Source organism: Akebia trifoliata, chromosome 13 (assembly GCF_017979445.1).
Source record: "Akebia trifoliata isolate Shusen 1 chromosome 13, ASM1797944v1, whole genome shotgun sequence".
In the NCBI taxonomy this organism is placed as follows: domain Eukaryota; kingdom Viridiplantae; phylum Streptophyta; class Magnoliopsida; order Ranunculales; family Lardizabalaceae; genus Akebia; species Akebia trifoliata.
In genome coordinates, this window is record NC_141387.1 from 8,661,896 (window position 1) to 8,679,873 (window position 17,978).

At 37.3% G+C, this 17,978-nt stretch overlaps 1 protein-coding gene and 1 non-coding gene across 2 annotated transcripts; one reads left to right on the forward strand and one right to left on the reverse strand.

Annotated features, from left to right (window-relative positions):
* Positions 1 to 7,336: 7,336 nt before the first annotated feature.
* On the forward strand, positions 7,337 to 9,611 carry LOC147387709 (uncharacterized). The gene is made up of 4 exons (XM_086420225.1): positions 7,337 to 8,215; positions 8,320 to 8,793; positions 8,916 to 9,254; positions 9,372 to 9,611. The coding sequence occupies exons 1-4, from the start codon at positions 7,337 to 7,339 to the stop codon at positions 9,609 to 9,611; spliced, it is 1,932 nt and encodes a 643-aa protein (XP_086276351.1).
* LOC147387710 (small nucleolar RNA R71) lies at positions 7,838 to 7,944 on the reverse strand. The gene has a single exon (XR_015171623.1). It is a non-coding gene; the product is annotated as a small nucleolar RNA R71 (small nucleolar RNA).
* Positions 9,612 to 17,978: the final 8,367 nt, after the last annotated feature.

Below are 17,978 nucleotides of genomic sequence, written 5' to 3' on the forward strand. Positions count from 1 at the left end.
TGGGAGGAAAACCACAGCTTTCCTAGAATTTGGTAAGATTATCACTTTTGATAGTTTTTAATTAAAAATTTTAAAAATGTTTTTTCTTTTCTTTGTGGAAAATCTAGTACCCCAAATGTTAAAGTGTCCACTCCACAAGTGGTGCAAAGGCGGAAAATTCGGCAATTTCCCTGGACCCATCTAAGATTCCTTAGACGACCATCCATTATAAGTCTTCCAGAAGAATGTGGCTGAACCTTTCAATTTTTTATTTAGTGTGGCTGGTCTAGTGGATTTTTTAAGACAATCCATGCATGTGGGCTCAATAAACTTTTTATTTTTTCTTATTTTTTTGGTGACGTTGGGAGTATCCCCCCACATTGATGAGACTAAGTCTTTGGAAGTTGGTGGTAAGACCACCTAGACAATGGTTGATACAGGAGCTATGCACAACTTCATTACCCCTGTAGAGGCAAAGCGCCTCAATATCTGACTCGATAAAGATTCAAACCATATGAAAGTTGTAAATTTTCGGATCACTCCTATCCAAGGGTCGGCCAAGTCAGTGTCCATCAAGATAGGCACATGAAGGGGTAAGTTTGATTTGCTTGCAGTTCCTCTCGAGAAGGCTTAGTCTCATCAATGTGGGGGGGGGATACTCCCAACGTCACCAAAAAATAAAAAAAAAATAAAAAGTTTATTGGGCCCACATGCATGGATTGTCTTAAAAAATCTACTAGACCAACCATAGTAAATAAAAAATTGAAAGGTTTAGCCACATACTTTTGGAAGACTTGTAATGGACGGTGGTCTAAGGAATCTTAGATGGGTCCAGGGAAATTGCCGAATTTTCCACCTTTTCACCACTTGTGGATTGGACACTTTAACATTTGGGGTACTAGATTTTCCAAAAAGAAAAGAAAAACATTTTTAGAAATTTTACTTAAAAACTATCAAAAGTGATAATCTTACCAAATTCTAGGAAAGCTAGGAAAGCTGTCATTTTCCTCCCATCACAACAGTCCAATAGCTTCAGACTTCGTTTCATCTTAGAAAATAATCTAAGTCATAAAAGTCTGATGACACTTTATAGTAAATAAAGTTCTTAAGGAAAATAATTTTGTGTAGGAGTGCACATGATTCGGATTTTGATAAAATTGGAACCGAACCAAACATGATCGGTTCTACAAACTTGGAACCGAACCAATCCAATTACCCTATAGAACCGAACCAATCCAAACCAACCTTGGTTCGGATCGGTTCTCGGTTCTCATACTTTCAAAATAGAAAAACTAGTATTTTTTCTTTCAAAAGAGGAACCCTTTGGATCAGATCATAAATAATGCCTATTTTTAAAATGAAAATGATTTTATAATTAAATTTTAACTGAAATTTGTATAAATTAAAAATTAGAGGAAGCTCAATGAGACTTTAAAAAAAAATTACAATTTTAAAATTGGTATTTTAGATGGATTAGTAAGGAAACTAATCCATAAATAGTAGATTAACGAATCCAAGTCCATATTCATATAGTATATTTCATCTAACAAACATGGCATAAAGGTTATCATAAAAAAAAATCAGGAATCAAACTCTTTGAAAAAGTTTTTTCATAAATGGGTTGATCCATTTAAGAGTTGTGAGAGAGATTTATGTACATTTTTTATAAGTTTTTGTTAGAAAAAAATAGAGGAGATGAAGTTGAAGACTTTGATGAGTTACCTCTTCATAACATACTAACACAGTTGAGAAAAGAAATAATTAATAGAAACACGAAACTAAGAAAGGGTATATATATATATATATATACATACTTCGTATTAGTTCGATTCTCGGATTGGTACGGTTCTATTATATCCTTAATCCAGAACCGAACCAAATCAATCGGATTTTTTTATATACAATTCGCACCCGAACCAAAGCATGCTCAATCCGAACCAATTCAATCCAAAAGACTTCGAATTGGCTCGGTTCTCGGATTTACCCAATCCAATGTGCACCCCTAATTTTGTGTGTCCCACAACAACCTTTTCTTTTCTTGAGATGTAAATCCCTAAAATTTATAGATCTACATCACTATGGCATTCGCTCATAAATTGTCACGTTTTCGTAAAATGCTTGTCGGGCAAGGTGATTGCTTTATACATAAGCTTTTGAGTTGCAATTTTCCCAAGCCTAAAATCAAGAAGTGCATCACACCAAGTTGACATTTGGTGCAATATTATATCAAAGCATTGTGCCCACTGGATCCTATCAAAACTTTATAGTTAAACATACTTAGGCGAGAGTAATATTAGGATGGGTGATCTCCATGGGAAGTCCTCGTGTTGCACCCCATCCTTTAAAGCAGGTGTGAGTTAACTTTTTTTTTATATCGATAAGATGAGGTTATGAAGGGCCCCACCTTAATATATTAAAAAAAGACAAAAGTTAAAAAAAAAAAAAAAAAAAAACATTCAAATCCTCCAAGAAGATATTATACAGATCCACAGGAACATTCGAAGAATCTATAAAACTTAAATAATCATAAAATGTTTCACTCCTTGCTAACCAATTGACTGTTTTGTTAGATTCTCGCCACAAAAACTCCAACACTACCAAATTAAACCTCGCATAGTAGATTTGATCTCTCTGAAGCTTTATGTATCATTGCTTTGAAGCTTGTTTATGTTCGTAAACGGATTTCTTATGTCTGCAAGCTAGATTTTTATTTCTCTTTTCTGTAAATCTTTCAGGTTGTTCCATATAGATTTCTTCATCTAAACTCCCATTTAAGAAAATTATTTTCACATCCATCTAGTGTAACTCTAAATCATAATGAGCCACCAATGCCATAATGATTTTAAATGAGTCATTCTTTGAAACTGAAGAGAAAGTCTAAGTGTAATCAATGCCTTCCTTTTGAGTAAAACCTTTGGCTACAAGTCTGACTTTAAATCGTTCGACATTGCGTTTTGCATCGTGTTTGATTTTAAAGATCCACTTACAACTGACTCTCTTACGTTTCGGAGACAATTCACCAAGTTTCATCCAATCAATCTAGATTCCGTGCTATCCTTTGTTCGTTCATGTTTGTCTCAACGACTTGTGTCCTAGTAGTAGGGACTTGAATTTTAGTAGGGATGATGGCTTATGTCCCATATGCCAACACAAACGGTGTCAGCTGGGTAGCTCTTTTGGGTGTTGTTCAGTATGCGCACAACACGTTATGCAGATCTTCCAACCATTTTCCTTTATGTTCAACTAGTATTTTCTTCAAGTTGTCTAGGATAATCTTGTTGAAGGTTTCTGCCTGTCTGTTTCCTTGTGGATATCTCGGAGATGAATGGAGTGAACGAATCCCATACTCCATGTAATACAACTGTACTAGGCCTCCCTTAAACTGTGTTCTATTGTTTGAAATTAGTACGTAAGGGATTCCGAAGTGAGTTATGATATGTTCCCATGTAAACTTGATAACCTCTTCCTCCCTGATCCGAGTAAGGGGATTAGCTTCTACCTACTTGGTGAAATAGTCTGTTGCCGCCAAGATAAACAATTTACCCCTTTTTCCCTGAGGTAGGAATCCGATAATATCCATTCTCCAAGTGGAGAAAGGCTTGGGACCTTTATTGGGTGAAGCTCGTTAGTAGGTTGCAGATTCAAACGGGCTTACTTCTAGCACTTGTCACATATCCTGACATACTTCTTGCAATCCTCCTACAACCTCGCCCAAAAGTAGCATTGAGTTACTACTTTGTTTGCAAATGACCGCCCTCCTAAATGATTTCTGCATATTCCTTCGTGTATTTCTACCATCACAAGCTTGGATTCTTCAAGAGGGTCACCCACATGATATCTTTTTTAGTTCCCCCTTAACGAGTGTATACCTTCCGATCTTATAAAGGAGATTTATACCCTTTTTCTTGTCCAAAGGAAAAATCTTTGTTAAGAGGTATTCTACGTATTTCTACATCCATCCTAATGACCTACTGAATTGCAAACACTCTTTATCCTGGCAGTCAATACATGCCCTTTGCTGGTATTCCACTAGAATCGTTCGTATTTTTGAATTTTCGAGCATCGAGGCGATAAATGCTAATAAATCTACATGCCTATTTTTATCCCTTGGAATCCTATTTATTTTTACCTCGATGAACCAACTACACTCTTTTCTTACCGTTTCCAAGTGCTTCGCCATCTGCTCATCCTTTGCGTCATAGTTTCCGTTGCATTGATTTGTGACTAGCTGCGAGTCTGTAAACACCACTAGTCTGCTGATCTTGAGGTCTTACATCATTTTGAGCCCGTTTATGATAGCTTCATATTCTACTTCATTGTTTGATGCCCCATACTCGAGTTTTAATACTTTCTCGATTCTGTTATTGCTCGGGGTTACCAGTACAATCCCAACACCTGAACCGAAGTAATTTGATGATCCGTCAATGAACATCATCCACCTTGCTTCTTTACTCCATGCCTCTACCTCCTCTACCATTTTATATTCTTCTTCCTCCTCTTCCCAACCCGGATATTTGATCGAGAAGTTTATTAGGAAATCTACCAGCACCTGTCCCTTCAAAGTTGTTCGTCCCTCGAACTGCAAATCGTATTCCCCAAGAGTTATTGTCCATCTTGCCATCTGCTTGGATTTATCCGACTTATACATTATATCCTTCAAGGGATGCTCAGTTATCACTTGGATTCGGTGTGACAAAAAATAAGGTTAGAGCTTGTGGGCTGAGTAAACTAATGACAAGCCGACCTTCTCGGTATTCGTATACCTAACGTCTGATGGGCAAGCGTCTAACTGACATAATAGATAGGGTATTCTCGTCCGGGGTCTACCTTGAAAAGCACCTAGCTTATGGACAATGTAGTGGATGTCAAGTAGATTACCAACTCCTCCCCTTCTTTTGGAGTGCTGAGGATGGGTGTCTATCCCAAGTGTTTCTTCAAGTTGCAGAAGGCTACCTCGCACACTTCATTCCATACAAATCCCTTTCCCCTTTTCAATAAGTTGAACAACGGATGGCATCTGTTTGAAACTAGAGAAATGAACCGGTTCAAGACGGTTATCCTTCCTGCTAAAGTTTGCCCTTATTTCAGACTTTTTGGATTCAACATCTCAACCAAAGATTGGACTTGGTCAAAGTTTGCTTCAATGCCTCTCTTGGTAACAATATGCCCGAGGAACTTCCCAGAAGATACCCCGAATACATACTTCTTTGGGTTTAGCTTCATCTGATACCCTCTTCGGCGCTCGAACGTCTCCTCGACGTCCTTAGGTGGTCATCTGCTCTTTTGCTCTTAACTAATAGGTCATCGATGTATACTTCAACCGTCCTTTCGATCATATCCTTGAACATTTTTGTTACTAGCCTCTGATAGGTCACTTCTACATTCTTTAGACCAAATGGAATAATTTTGAAGTAGAACAACCTTATTCGGTCATGAATGCCGTTCTTTCTTGGTCCTATGTTGCCTAAGCGATTTGGTTATACCCTGAACATCCATCCATGAATGATATTCTCTCATGTCCTGAGGTGGCATCTACCAGTCTATTGATCCTCGACAAGGGGAAGTTGTCTTTTGGGCAGGCTTTATTAAGGTGAGTGAAATCAATGCAAACTCTGACCCTTTCGTCCTTTTTTGGCACGGCGACTATATTTGCTACCTACTCAAGGTACTCAACTTCTCTGATGAACCCTACTTTTAAGAGTTTGCTAATTTCCTCATTCACCTTCTGCCTTAGGAGTAGTGACAATCTCTTTGGCTTCTGCTGAACTGGCTAGAACGTTTAAATGGTGACACGTGACAAAGGGATCTATTCCAAACTTTCCTCAAAAGACCACACAAACATGTCCTGTTAGCTCTCAACACTATATCGGATCCCGTTTGGGTTGCAGTAACATTGCTTCGATGTAACAAATCATTCTGATGAGTAGGTTTTATACCTACGAATTAACCACTTTTAAATATAATATTTTGTTAATTTTAGAGTCTTTTAGTTGTTTTTATTTAAGTTTAGTTAGTTTTATACTTTTTATGTGATTCTATGTTTTTTATTTGATTTTTATGTTTATTTTATAGAGTAGGAACAATTTGGAACATTGGGATGGTTGCATACGTTTAGGAGAAATTCTGACTCCAAATTGGTTCACTCTCGGATGAAAGAAGCTAAGCATAAGTCTTCAAGCCGCAGCTTGATAGAAAACGAGGCCGCGACGGGAATTCAAGAATGGCATAACAGAAATATAAAAATACAAGCCGCGACATGATATATTGGGAGGCCATGACCTGCTTACGTTTCCAGCTTTACACGTTAATTTGTGGTGACCGAATTAGAGACGGATTTTGGGACTCTTAAACCCTAATGACTCCATATCTATAAATAGGAAAGTTTAACCCTTATTTGGGGACAGAAGTTTTGGGGTTTTTCTTGGAGGCAGAAGATTGAGAAGGAGGACGGGAATTGGAGATCGGCTCTTGAGTTTTATCTTCTTTAACTTTAACTCTTCTCTTAATTTTGTAATCTAAGAATGGCTAAATACTTTTGTGATTTTGTTTTCTTTTCAATGAAGAACTAATTTCTATTCTAGGGTTATAATGGAACCCATTCATGATATTTGATTAGTTTTCTTTCTTTCTTCTATGATCCCACATGTGATTGTTTATTCTATCCAATGTTTAATGCGATTTGATTAACTGATCATTGATTGAATTGATTTGGTGAACCTAATAATATCGACAGAGTTATTTTGTGTTCATGACCTAGATAGATTAACATATGCTAATTTGAGATAGGAATATACTCAGGTTGCATGTGCATTCCTTATGAGAACTTATTCTTAATGAATTCTTCTTGATTTGATTCTCATAGGCATATAGGGAATTAGTCTAGAAGGGTATTTTTACATGACCATCGGAAGAGGCTTGTAGAGAATTTAGTGTTCTTGGATGACAACCATAGTGGATTAATTTATCATAGAGGGAAGGAGAATTAAATCAAGTGGATTGTTTGGGGGAAATTATAAACCTAGATTTTATCACTCATTGATTTTAAATCTGCAAGTTTATTTTCTCTGTTAGTTTTCTTGTTTAGTCTTAAATCCTATTTTTTACTTTTGTTTGGATAAAATTAGATTGAGATAAATTGGTAATTAATAATAGATTGGTATTTAGTCTCCGTGGGAACGATACTTTCTTATCACTTTATTACTTGTTTCGATACGTATACTTGCGTGCGTAAATTTAGACAACAAGTTTTTGGCGCCGCTGCCGGGGACTAATTTATTAATCTTTTTGTTAATATTAATTCAATCATATTTGATTTTAGACCAAACTTTTTTTTATTTTGTAGGTGTTTGGCTAGTGTATGCGTAGTACAGGGAATTCAGAGCTTGTTCCTTTGGATTTTGAGATCGAGAAAACTTGTCGAAGAAATAGAAAGAATAAGCGAGAAGCTTCTCAACACCATACAATGGCCGACCAAACTAATGGTAATGAAGGTCCTAAGTCTATGCGGGACTATGCTGTTCCATTAATGGATGGGATTCACACTAGTATTCGTCGTCCAACGATACAAGCCAACAATTTTGAACTCAAGCCGGCTACTATTCAGATGGTACAAGTATCTCAGTTTGGGGGTTCACAGGTTGAAGACCCCAATGCACATTTAGCTAATTTTCTAGAGATATGTGCTACGTTTAAGTATAACGGTGTTGATGATGATGCCATCCGGCTGCGACTATTTCCATTCTCATTGAGGGACATGGCGAAGAATTGGTTGAACTCATTGCCAAGGGAATCTATTACCACTTGGGATGACTTGGCGAAAAAGTTCCTTGCTAAATATTTTCCACCGTCAAAAACTGCAAAGTTGAGGAATGATATCACTACTTTCGTGCAGTTGGACAGTGAATCTCTTTATGAAGCTTGGGAGAGGTACAAAGATTTACTTCGGAGATGTCCTCATCATGCTTTACCGGAATGGTTGATCATCCAAATTTTCTACAATGGGTTGGTTGGATCTATTAGAACGATTGTTGATGCTGCAGCAGGTGGATCTCTTATGGCGAAGACATTTGAGGATGGGTATAATTTATTGGAGGAGATGGCCTCTAACAACTTCCAACACCATACAGAGAGGATGAATCCAAGAAGAACAGCAGGAGTGCATGAATTAGATATTCTTACGGCTTTGACTGCTCAAGTGGCATCCCTATCTAAGAAAATTGATTCATTTGGAGTTCATGTATTCAAACTCCTACCGTTACATGCGAGATTTGTGGAGACAATCATTCGGGAAATATGTGCCCTAATAATCCAGAATCTCTCAATTTTGTTGGTAGTAGGCAGAATAATCCATACTCTAACTATTACAATCCGGGCTGGAAAAATCATCCGAATTTCTCATGGAGTAATAATAATCAAGTTGAGGCCTCTTCATCTGCAAAGCCCATGTTTCAACCAAGTTATCACCCTCAAGCTCTCCCTAGAGAAAAGAAGCCTTCTTTGGAAGATCTAGTACATCAGATGGGAACCAACACTAATCAGTTCATGACAAACACTAATCAATTTATGACAGAGACTAGAACTCAACTCCAAAGCCAAGCAGCTTCTATTCGGAATATAGAAATTCAGTTGGGTCAGCTTGCTTCAACAATTAATAGCCGTCCTCAAGGAACCTTGCCTAGCAATACAGAGACTAATCCAAAAAGAGATGGTAAGGAGCACTGCAATGCTATCACATTGAGGAGTGGAAAAGAGTTGAATGATGTTGTCAAGGAACCAGATGTTTTAGTGGCAGAAGAAACAGTTCTAAAGAGAAGGGTGAGCAAGAGAAAGAAACTACAAACCAAGATCATAACAAGCCGGGCTTAGAAAATATTACTCATTACAACCCACCCCCACCATTTCCTCAACGTTTCAAGAAACAAAAACATGATGAGCAGTTTGCAAAGTTTCTAAATATCTTCAAGAAGTTGCATATTAATATCCCATTCGCTGAAGCTTTAGAGCAAATGCCAAGTTATGCCAAGTTTTTGAAAGATATCTTGACTAAAAAGAGGCGATTGAGTGAATTTGAAACAGTGGGTTTGACTGAAGAGTGCAGTGCTATCATTCAAAGGAAACTTCCAGCAAAGCTTAAGGATCCAGGGAGCTTCACTATACCATGCACAATAGGTAACCACTTCTCTGGTAGAGCTTTGTGTGATTTGGGAGCTAGTATTAATCTAATGCCACTGTCTATATTTCAAAAATTGGGATTGGGAGAAGCTTGGCCTACTACTGTGACACTCCAGTTAGCGGATAGATCACTAAAGTATCCAAGGGGAAAAATTGAAGATGTGCTTGTTAAGGTTGACAAATTTATATTCCCTGTGGATTTTATTGTTCTTGATATGGAGGAGGATAAGGATGTTCCAATCATTCTTGGCAGACCATTCTTAGCCACAGGCAGAACTCTTATTGATGTGCAAAAAGGGGAGCTTACTATGAGAGTTCAAGATCAAGAGGTGACGTTTAATGTTTTCAAAGCTACAAAGTTTCCCACTGAAGAGCCTGACGATTGCTATAGAATTGATGCAGTGGACACATGTGTTCGACATGACCATGAAAAATACTCCCATTTAACCAGCTTGAATTAGCAATCATTAATACTTACAATGAGAAAGATTTTAAGTATTTTGAGTTGGTAAAATACTTGGAGGCTGCACCAAAATTCTCTCGTTCTAAACCAGAATTTGAGTTGTTAGAACCACCATTATGTTCTCATTTGAAGCTGTCAACTCAAGAATCATCATCATTAGAGCTCAAGTATCTTCCTAGCCATATAAGGGAGTTGCGAGATTACAAGAAAGCATTGGGATGGTCCATAACGGATATTAAGGGGATTTGTCCTTCTACCAGCATGCAAAAATCCGTATGGAGGAATATCATAAGCCTTTTATTGAGTACCAACGTCGACTTAACCCAATCATGAAGGAGGTGGAGATCTATGATGTGTGGGGAATTGATCGTCAAAAATTCACCATCACTCTAGCAAATTTGACGTGATTCAGAGAAAGTCAGGCTGAAGACTTTAAAACAAGCGCTTCTTGGGAGGCAACCCAAGTGTTCTAAACTCTTTCTCCATTTATTTGATTTTCATTATTCTTCGTTAATTTTTGTTTATTTCAAAAAAAAAAAAAAAAAAAAAGTTATTTAGTTTGCTTTTATATTTAGAATTCTTCTTAATTTTATTATGTTGTGTTGAAACATGTTGGGAGTCTCTAAGCAAATCAACACATTAGCAACATGGCACAAGTCATTGGCAGCACATATTTTAATAGCAGAAGCCTTTCTTCAATCCAGCATTGCTACATCTAAAACAGACAGCAGTTCTGATCTCACAGTTCGAAGATGCCATGGCTTAACTCTTTTTAGGCCAAGGCATTAGTCCGTGGCAGAACTGATCAGAAATATTAAAATGGAGGCCATGGCTTAACTCTTCTCAGGCCAAGGCATTAGTCCGTGACAGAACTGATCAGCAACATAAAAAGGCGGGCCACGGCATGATATTCTAACAGGCCTCGGCCCGAACTCGTACCCACATAGAAAAGGGGTATATTTGCTCTACTATTTCTATTGTTACCCACATTCACAACCAACAGTCTCTTCGTGTCTCAACGAAAGACAAACTCTTCCTCTCTCTCTCTCTCTTCTCCAGCATTATTCTTATATCTCCCTCTCAATATCCAAGGGTGGCTAAAGAGAGATCAAATCCATGAGTACGACTTCACCAAATTTGAACGGATCTTCCAACTACTCTCTTTGCCAATTTGACCAAATCAAGTGAAGCACCATCAGGTTTTGTCTGTAAGTCTTACATTCAATTAACCTATGTTGCATATTGTGAATAAATATTTGATTATTTGGATTGAAAAATTCGAGTTTTGATTACACTTGTGGTTGTTTGAGAGTGTTTGATGGATTTAATTGGTGATTGATGGAGTGCTTGATGTTGGAATGGGTGTGTGGATTGTTCGATTGGTGGAGTACTATGTGCTGCAATATGTACGGTCCTTTGTGACAGTAGCTGGTATTACTAAATTTTGGGGAGATCATTAAATTTTTGTGCACACCAGGTGTTTGTGAAAAATTCAATGACAATGAGAGAGGTTGGGAAGGTTAAGTTGCTGAAAAGTTTGGGGGTTGTTTGATATACATGGTGCTTGCTGGATATAATTGAGTGTAGTTGCTATACTTGTCACTTCGACTGTGGGTGATTGGGTTACTATTACTTATTGTGGAGTCGTGATTTTTAACCACCGATTGAAAAGTAACAGAACACGAACTTCAACATTTCATCACTACCACCAGGACTGAATGATAACAACAATGAAGATGGCGCGGATGATGCTGATGACTCCTGACCACCAATAAATATTTCAGGGAAGTTCTTTCACCTACCTTTGATTCTAATTGATTACATTGGGGACAATGCAATAACTAAGTTTGGGGGTGTGAGTAGTATTTTTCTGAAAATTTTTCTTTGATTTTTGTGTTTGCTTTCATGTGTTTAAGTTTAGGTTTGGCGTGTTTAAGTTTAGGTTTGGCATGTTTAAGTTAGTTTTAATTTCTATTCTAAAAAAAAAAAATTTTTTTGTGATGACTTTTGCTTGATAATCTGCAGCCAATGATAATGATTTTGATTTAGTACATACATGATTCTTAGAAAATGATGGAGGTTGAACTTGTCTGTGTGCTTAACTCTGATGAAATTCATCCTTGTTTTGAACTCTTTTACATTGAGTTTATAATCTTGATGCACTTGGTTGTTTGATACACTTGGAGAATGTTTATGCTTTTGAAAGTAATCCATGATCTCAATGAACTCTAGAACTTATTTGATTGTTACTCGAGGCGAAATCCTAGGTTGCACTTGATTAGGGACATGATTTAGGCCATTCTTGGATCGATTGAGCCTTTTAAGCTTACCTATGTTGATTTTATCACTAGTCTTCCCCATTGAGCCTTGTTTCCAATTTTCTTTGGCACCCACAACTCTAACCAAGCCTTTTTGTCTAATTTTTCCAAGATTTGACCCATCACCTCTTAGGCATATTGATTGCTACTGGATAATTTTGAGCTATGCAAATAAGGGTTGAAGGTGAAGTTCATGGAATGTGGAAGGCAAAGTTTCAAGAATATTTAGTTGAGGGTTCGGAAATACTTATGTTGAAAAAAAAAAAAAAAAAATTTATTACTACATCCCTTCTTGTAAAAGAATGCATTGAATCAGATAAGTTTGGGGGTGCAGTGGGCTATATAAAAAAAAATGGTGAATAAAAGGTTGTCAAGGGAATGAAGTGAGAATGAAGTGAAACAAGATTGAGAATGCGGAGTGACTTGATGTTGAAATGTAAGTTTGCGCTCTGTGAGAATCCTAAGAGATTGATGTGTTTAAGGGGTGATCTAGCCACAAAATTTTCTTTTATCCTACCTTTAAACCAACCACACATTACAAGCTGAATTAAAGTCCTATTGATTCTTGATTGAGTGACAACCTATATTAGTGGAGAATAACAAGAAAAGTAAGCCTATGGAGTTCATCAATTTCAATATCTAGAGATCACTTGTGTTTACTCTTGATTGCATAAACTGATTTGAGTTGAAAACTGATTAAGTGATAAGGGGTTGTTTGCACATATGTGGATGGTTCAAGGTGAGGTTGAATGACATTTGGGTTGAAAATCTAGACTGTTTCAATTTCTAAAGTTGTCTTTTGAATTGTGAAATTTGTACAATCTTTGAGGCAAGTGTGGAGAATCAAGCTATTATCATCACTTGTGTTTTCTTTATTTTAGATTTCTTTCCCTTAGTTAGGTTTTTCTTTATTTGTGTTTTGCTCGAGGACTAGCAAAATGTTAAGTTTGGGGGTATTTGATGAGTAGGTTTTATACCTACGAATTAACCACTTTTAAATATAATATTTTGTTAATTTTAGAGTCTTTTAGTTGTTTTTATTTAAGTTTAGCTAGTTTTATATTTTTTATGTGATTATATGTTTTTATTTGATTTTTATGCTTATTTTACAGATTAGGAACAATATGGAACATTGGGATAGGTGCATACGTTTAGGAGAAATTCTGACTCCAAATTGGTTCACTCTCGGAAGAAGGAAGCTAAGCATACAAGCTAAAAAGTCTTCAAGCCGCAGCTTGATAGAAAACGAGCCGCGGCGGGAATTCAAGAATGGCATAACAGAAATATAAAAGTACAAGCCGCGGCATGATATATTGGGAGGCCATGGCCTGCTTACGTTTCCAGCTTTACACGTTAATTTGTGGTGACCGAATTAGAGACGGATTTTGGGACTCTTAAACCCTAATGACTCCATATCTATAAATAGGAAAGTTTAACCCTTATTTGGAGACAGAAGTTTTGGGTTTTTCTTGGAGGCAGAAGATAGGAGAGGAGGACGGGAATTGGAGATCGGCTCTTGAGTTTTATCTTCTTTAACTTTAACTCTTCTCTTAATTTTGTAATCTAAGAATGACTAAATACTTTTGTGATTTTGTTTTCTTTTCAATGAAGAACTAATTTCTATTCTAGGGTTATAATGGAACCAATTCATGATATTTGATTAGTTTTCTTTCTTTCTTCTATGATCCCACATGTGATTGTTTATTCTATCCAATGTTTAATGCGATTTGATTAACTGATCATTAATTGAATTGATTTGGTGAACCCTAATAATATCGGCAGAGTTATTTTGTGTTCATGACCTAGATAGATTAACATATGCTAATTTGAGATAGGAATATACTCAGGTTGCATGTGCATTCCTTATGAGAACTTATTCTTAATGAATTCTTCTTGATTTGATTCTCATAGGCATATAGGGAATTAGTCTAGAAGGGTATTTTTACATGACCATCGGAAGAGGCTTGTAGAGAATTTAGTGTTCTTGGATGACAACCATAGTGGATTAATTTATCATAGAGGGAAGGAGAATTAAATCAAGTGGATTGTTTGGGGGAAATTATAAACCTAGATTTTATCACTCATTGATTTTAAATCTGCAAGTTTATTTTCTCTGTTAGTTTTCTCGTTTAGTCTTAAATCCTATTTTTACTTTTGTTTGGATAAAATTAGATTGAGATAAATTGGTAATTAATAATAGATTGGTATTTAGTCTCCGTGGGAACGATACTTTCTTATCACTTTATTACTTGTTTCGATACGTATACTTGCGTGCGTAATTTAGACAACACATTCCCTGTTGGTGTCGAGGTCTACTTGTTTACTTCTTCGACTTCTATTGCCCGTTCTCCCCGTGGTTCATTCTGTAATTGCTATAACTGCTCTCTTCGACGGATGGCTCATTTCTCTTCTTCTAGGACTCAGTTTCGTGACACTTTCCTGGTTTTAGTGCCAAGTTAAAACACCTTTGTGCCATTTTCTAGTTGTATCGAATTTCTATCACACCATTTTTGCTCGGGACCGAATTGTCTTATGGTAAGTTGACGGAACGACCTTCATCTCGTATATCCATCTCCTCCAAAGAGTGGCATTATACATCGAATCTGCCTCGATTACTATGAACCTCTTCATGACCACCTTTGTTCCCACTACTACAGGGAGAATGATTTCTCCTACGGAGCTGCTTGGAGAACCATTGAATCCGAACACGGTTGACTAGGTTGGAGATAGACTCTCCGAGATTCTCATCTTCTTTACCGGAACTAGGAAAAGGATGTCTACCACGCTCCCAATGTCTACTAGAATTCTTCTTAGGTCTACGTTTTCGATCGAGAGCACTATGATGAGCGCATCTTGATGAGGCATAGCCGTCCCTTGCATGTCGTCCTTTGTGAAATCTATCGCCTACTCCCTCGTTGTTGGGTTCAACCTCCTCGCCATACTCACTCTCAAGGTAACCTGGTTTACACCAACTTCGCGGATCTTCATTACTCTCACCCTGGCTCGATGCCTAGACTATCTATCTGACTCGTGTACCCCCATGATAGTGTGCACCACTCTGCGTCCCTCATGTTCGTGTTGTCTTTCTCCTCCAGTCTGTTGAGGTGGTGGTTTTTTAGTCTCTTCCCTCTGGGTCTTTAACCATCCTCTGCCTGTAGAGGCCACATACCTCCTGAGCTTCCCGTCCTCGACCATATCTTGTATGATATGTCGCATTCTGTAGCAATCCTTGGTAGGATGGTCTTTTGCTCCATGGTATTCACAGTAAGGTTTTCCCGACTTCCCTCGATAGTCTTGAGATGGCTATATGAAGTCGGGATCATTGCATATGTGCCTCAATATCACCTACAATTTTTTTCGTTGAGTAGTGTATATACTCATCTTCTTTTCCATCTCGACTGTTCCTTCGGATCCTATCATCTTTTCTTGCTACCCCCATCTCTTAGGTCCATTGTCACTTTCGGGGTATCCTGTCCTCCTGTGCTGTTAGCAACTGTCTTGTGCTTCCTATCCTCTACTTTTCATTGACTCTTCCACCAAGATGTACTTATCTACTTTCACATAGAGATTCTCAAGTCATGAGGGGTCAAATTTTATCAACGACTCATGCAACCATGTCCCAGGGATGATTACTGTTATGTAAGATGGACAAGCAGTCTCCTCATCCATTCCTTCAACGGTTATTGCCTTTGTTCGGAATTGGGTAACAAAGGAGCGTATATTTTCACCGACTTCTTACCGCAAATTGAAAAACGTATTTACTCTGACTCTCTTCTTACGCAAATGGACAAATTGCTCAATGAATATTTCCTCTAGCTCAGAAAAACTTTCTATCGACCCAACTTTTAGTCTTTGGAACCATGACATAACCCCGTGCCTTAGAAAGGGCGGGAAGAGTTTGTAGAGTAAAGAATCATCGTTTTGGTACAAGACCATTTGACTCCTATAGTGGAGGATATGGTCCATGGGATCTCTCATTCCATTGTAAGTCTAGAACTTTGGTGAGGGAAATGCTCTCGGAAGGTTGGAATTCATTATCGCTGGCGAGAACAACATACCCCTCAGTTCCCGAATTGCATTCTGAGCCTTTTGACCAAGGGCCCTCCCTTGAGCGAGTTCCTCATCCATTTTTCTCAACATCTTTTCAACTTTTTACCTAGTCATAGGATCCCAAGCTTCGGAACTTCCTTGTCGTGTTCTTACTGTAGCAGAATCCAAAGTGTAATCAGCCTCAATTTTCCTTGTTGTACGGAACGTATGTCTCTGACTTCTTTCCCCCTCTGAGCCTCCTCCCGTTTCAGTTCCCTTGCCCAGCCTCTATTTGAGATCTTCGTTTTCCTTTCATATTACTGTAATCTCGTTATCCTGTTTCTCCAATCCTCTGCGCATCTCCTCCCTCATTTCTAGTAACAAATGATACATCACAAGCATTGGATCATGCGATGATGGAGGTGGATCTGCTGGTAAGGGATTTGATGATTCTCCAAATCCTTCTCCTCTATCCCTTACCATGTTGGTCATTTTTCTCCTTGAAAGATTCTCACAAACGGCGTCAAATTGTAGATGTAGATTTTAGCTCTACTTCAAGATCTTCCTAAGGAACTCCCAGCTTGGTGGACGGCCTGCAATGAGACCACTCCGACAATCAAGTTAGAATTAGTGTCAAGCTAATAAGAAGTTCTCTGGGAAGAGTTTTTCTAATCTTTATTGGGATGTGCAACTAAAAACCCCCTTGATCCGCGGGTTGCGGATCCCTTTTTTTGGGTTTGGGAGTCGCCACCTAGTTTTTAGGTTTATGAACCTAATCATGACTCTAAAAAAATAAATAACACTAATTTACGAAAATGAAATTACGGGTCCCGGGATCACGTTACGGGGTTGGAAGGTGTTAGGCACCAATCCCGTCCGACAAACGCCGGTCTCTACTTTATCCCAAATTACACTACATTGCAAAATAAACCTAAAAATTAAGATAAAAAAGAAATAAAAATAATTACCTGGTGGATTACGATGGTTCCTTCAATACTAGCGGAGAGTGTCCTTGCTATTCCTCTATCACTGGATCTGTTTCTGATCTCCAAGTTGAAGTATCTTTTTTCTAGATCTGAGTGTTTTTATGTTTTCTAAAGATTTTTTATATGTTTTTGAAAGGTTTATGAGAGTTTTTTCAAATAAAAACTTGGGTTTGGATGATAGGGTTAGGACTTCAAAATTAGGGTTTAGAGAAGGGTAGAGAGACTTTTTGATCTACTTTTTCTAGGATTTATTTTAACCTACAAGATTGGATTGTGGATGTTTCTATTTATAGATTTTTTGGAAGAGTTGGTGTTTAATTAGGTTTCTTTTAGATAAGGTGAATTAGGATTTTGACTTAAATCTTATTTGATTGACTAGGTTTATTTAGATTAGGGTTTTAATTAGGGTTTTGATTTAAGTCTTATTTGATTGATTAGGTTTCTTTAGATTATGATTTTAATTCTTATGTACAATTAAAGAATATATTTTTAATTTTTGCATAACCCCCCTTAATTGTATTTTAATTCTTTAGGCCCTCAGATGGAGTGATCTTTTAATAAATATCAGGGGCTCCACTTGAATAAGTAGGCAACCATCAACAATTTTGCTTGAGGGCTTGATTGATTAATTTTCTTAGTTCAGATTTTTAAATTAATTTTACTAAGATTTCACTTTACGTTAATTAATATTTTATTTATTAATTTAGAAATTTAAAATTTTTTAAATTGAAAAATTATCGTTTTGCCCCTGAAGAGATCTTTTGCATTTCAGGTCGTTTTTCGATGTTCTGGGATGTTTTGGAATCGATTTTTCGTAAGAAATTTGATGGGATTATCGGTTTGTATTACTTATGAAATTTTTTGTATGAAATAATTGTGAGTCTTATGAGGGGCATTTTCGTAATTTTATCGAATTTAGTGAAAATTGACGAAATTATTTATTTGATTTTAACTTGTTATTTTATGTGTTTGAAAAGATTTTTCTAAGCGTAATGTGGGCTCTAAGGATGTTTTGATGTTGGGGGTATTTTG

Coding starts and splice junctions, on each gene's coding strand:
- LOC147387709 (XM_086420225.1), top strand. CDS start 7,337: ATGCGTAGTACAGGGAATTCAGAGCTTGTTCCTTTGGATTTTGAGATC. Junction 8,216..8,319: donor TTGATTCATTTGGAGTTCAT/GTATTCAAACTC, acceptor GGTAGTAGGCAG/AATAATCCATACTCTAACTA. Junction 9,255..9,371: donor GAGAAGCTTGGCCTACTACT/GTGACACTCCAG, acceptor CTTGATATGGAG/GAGGATAAGGATGTTCCAAT.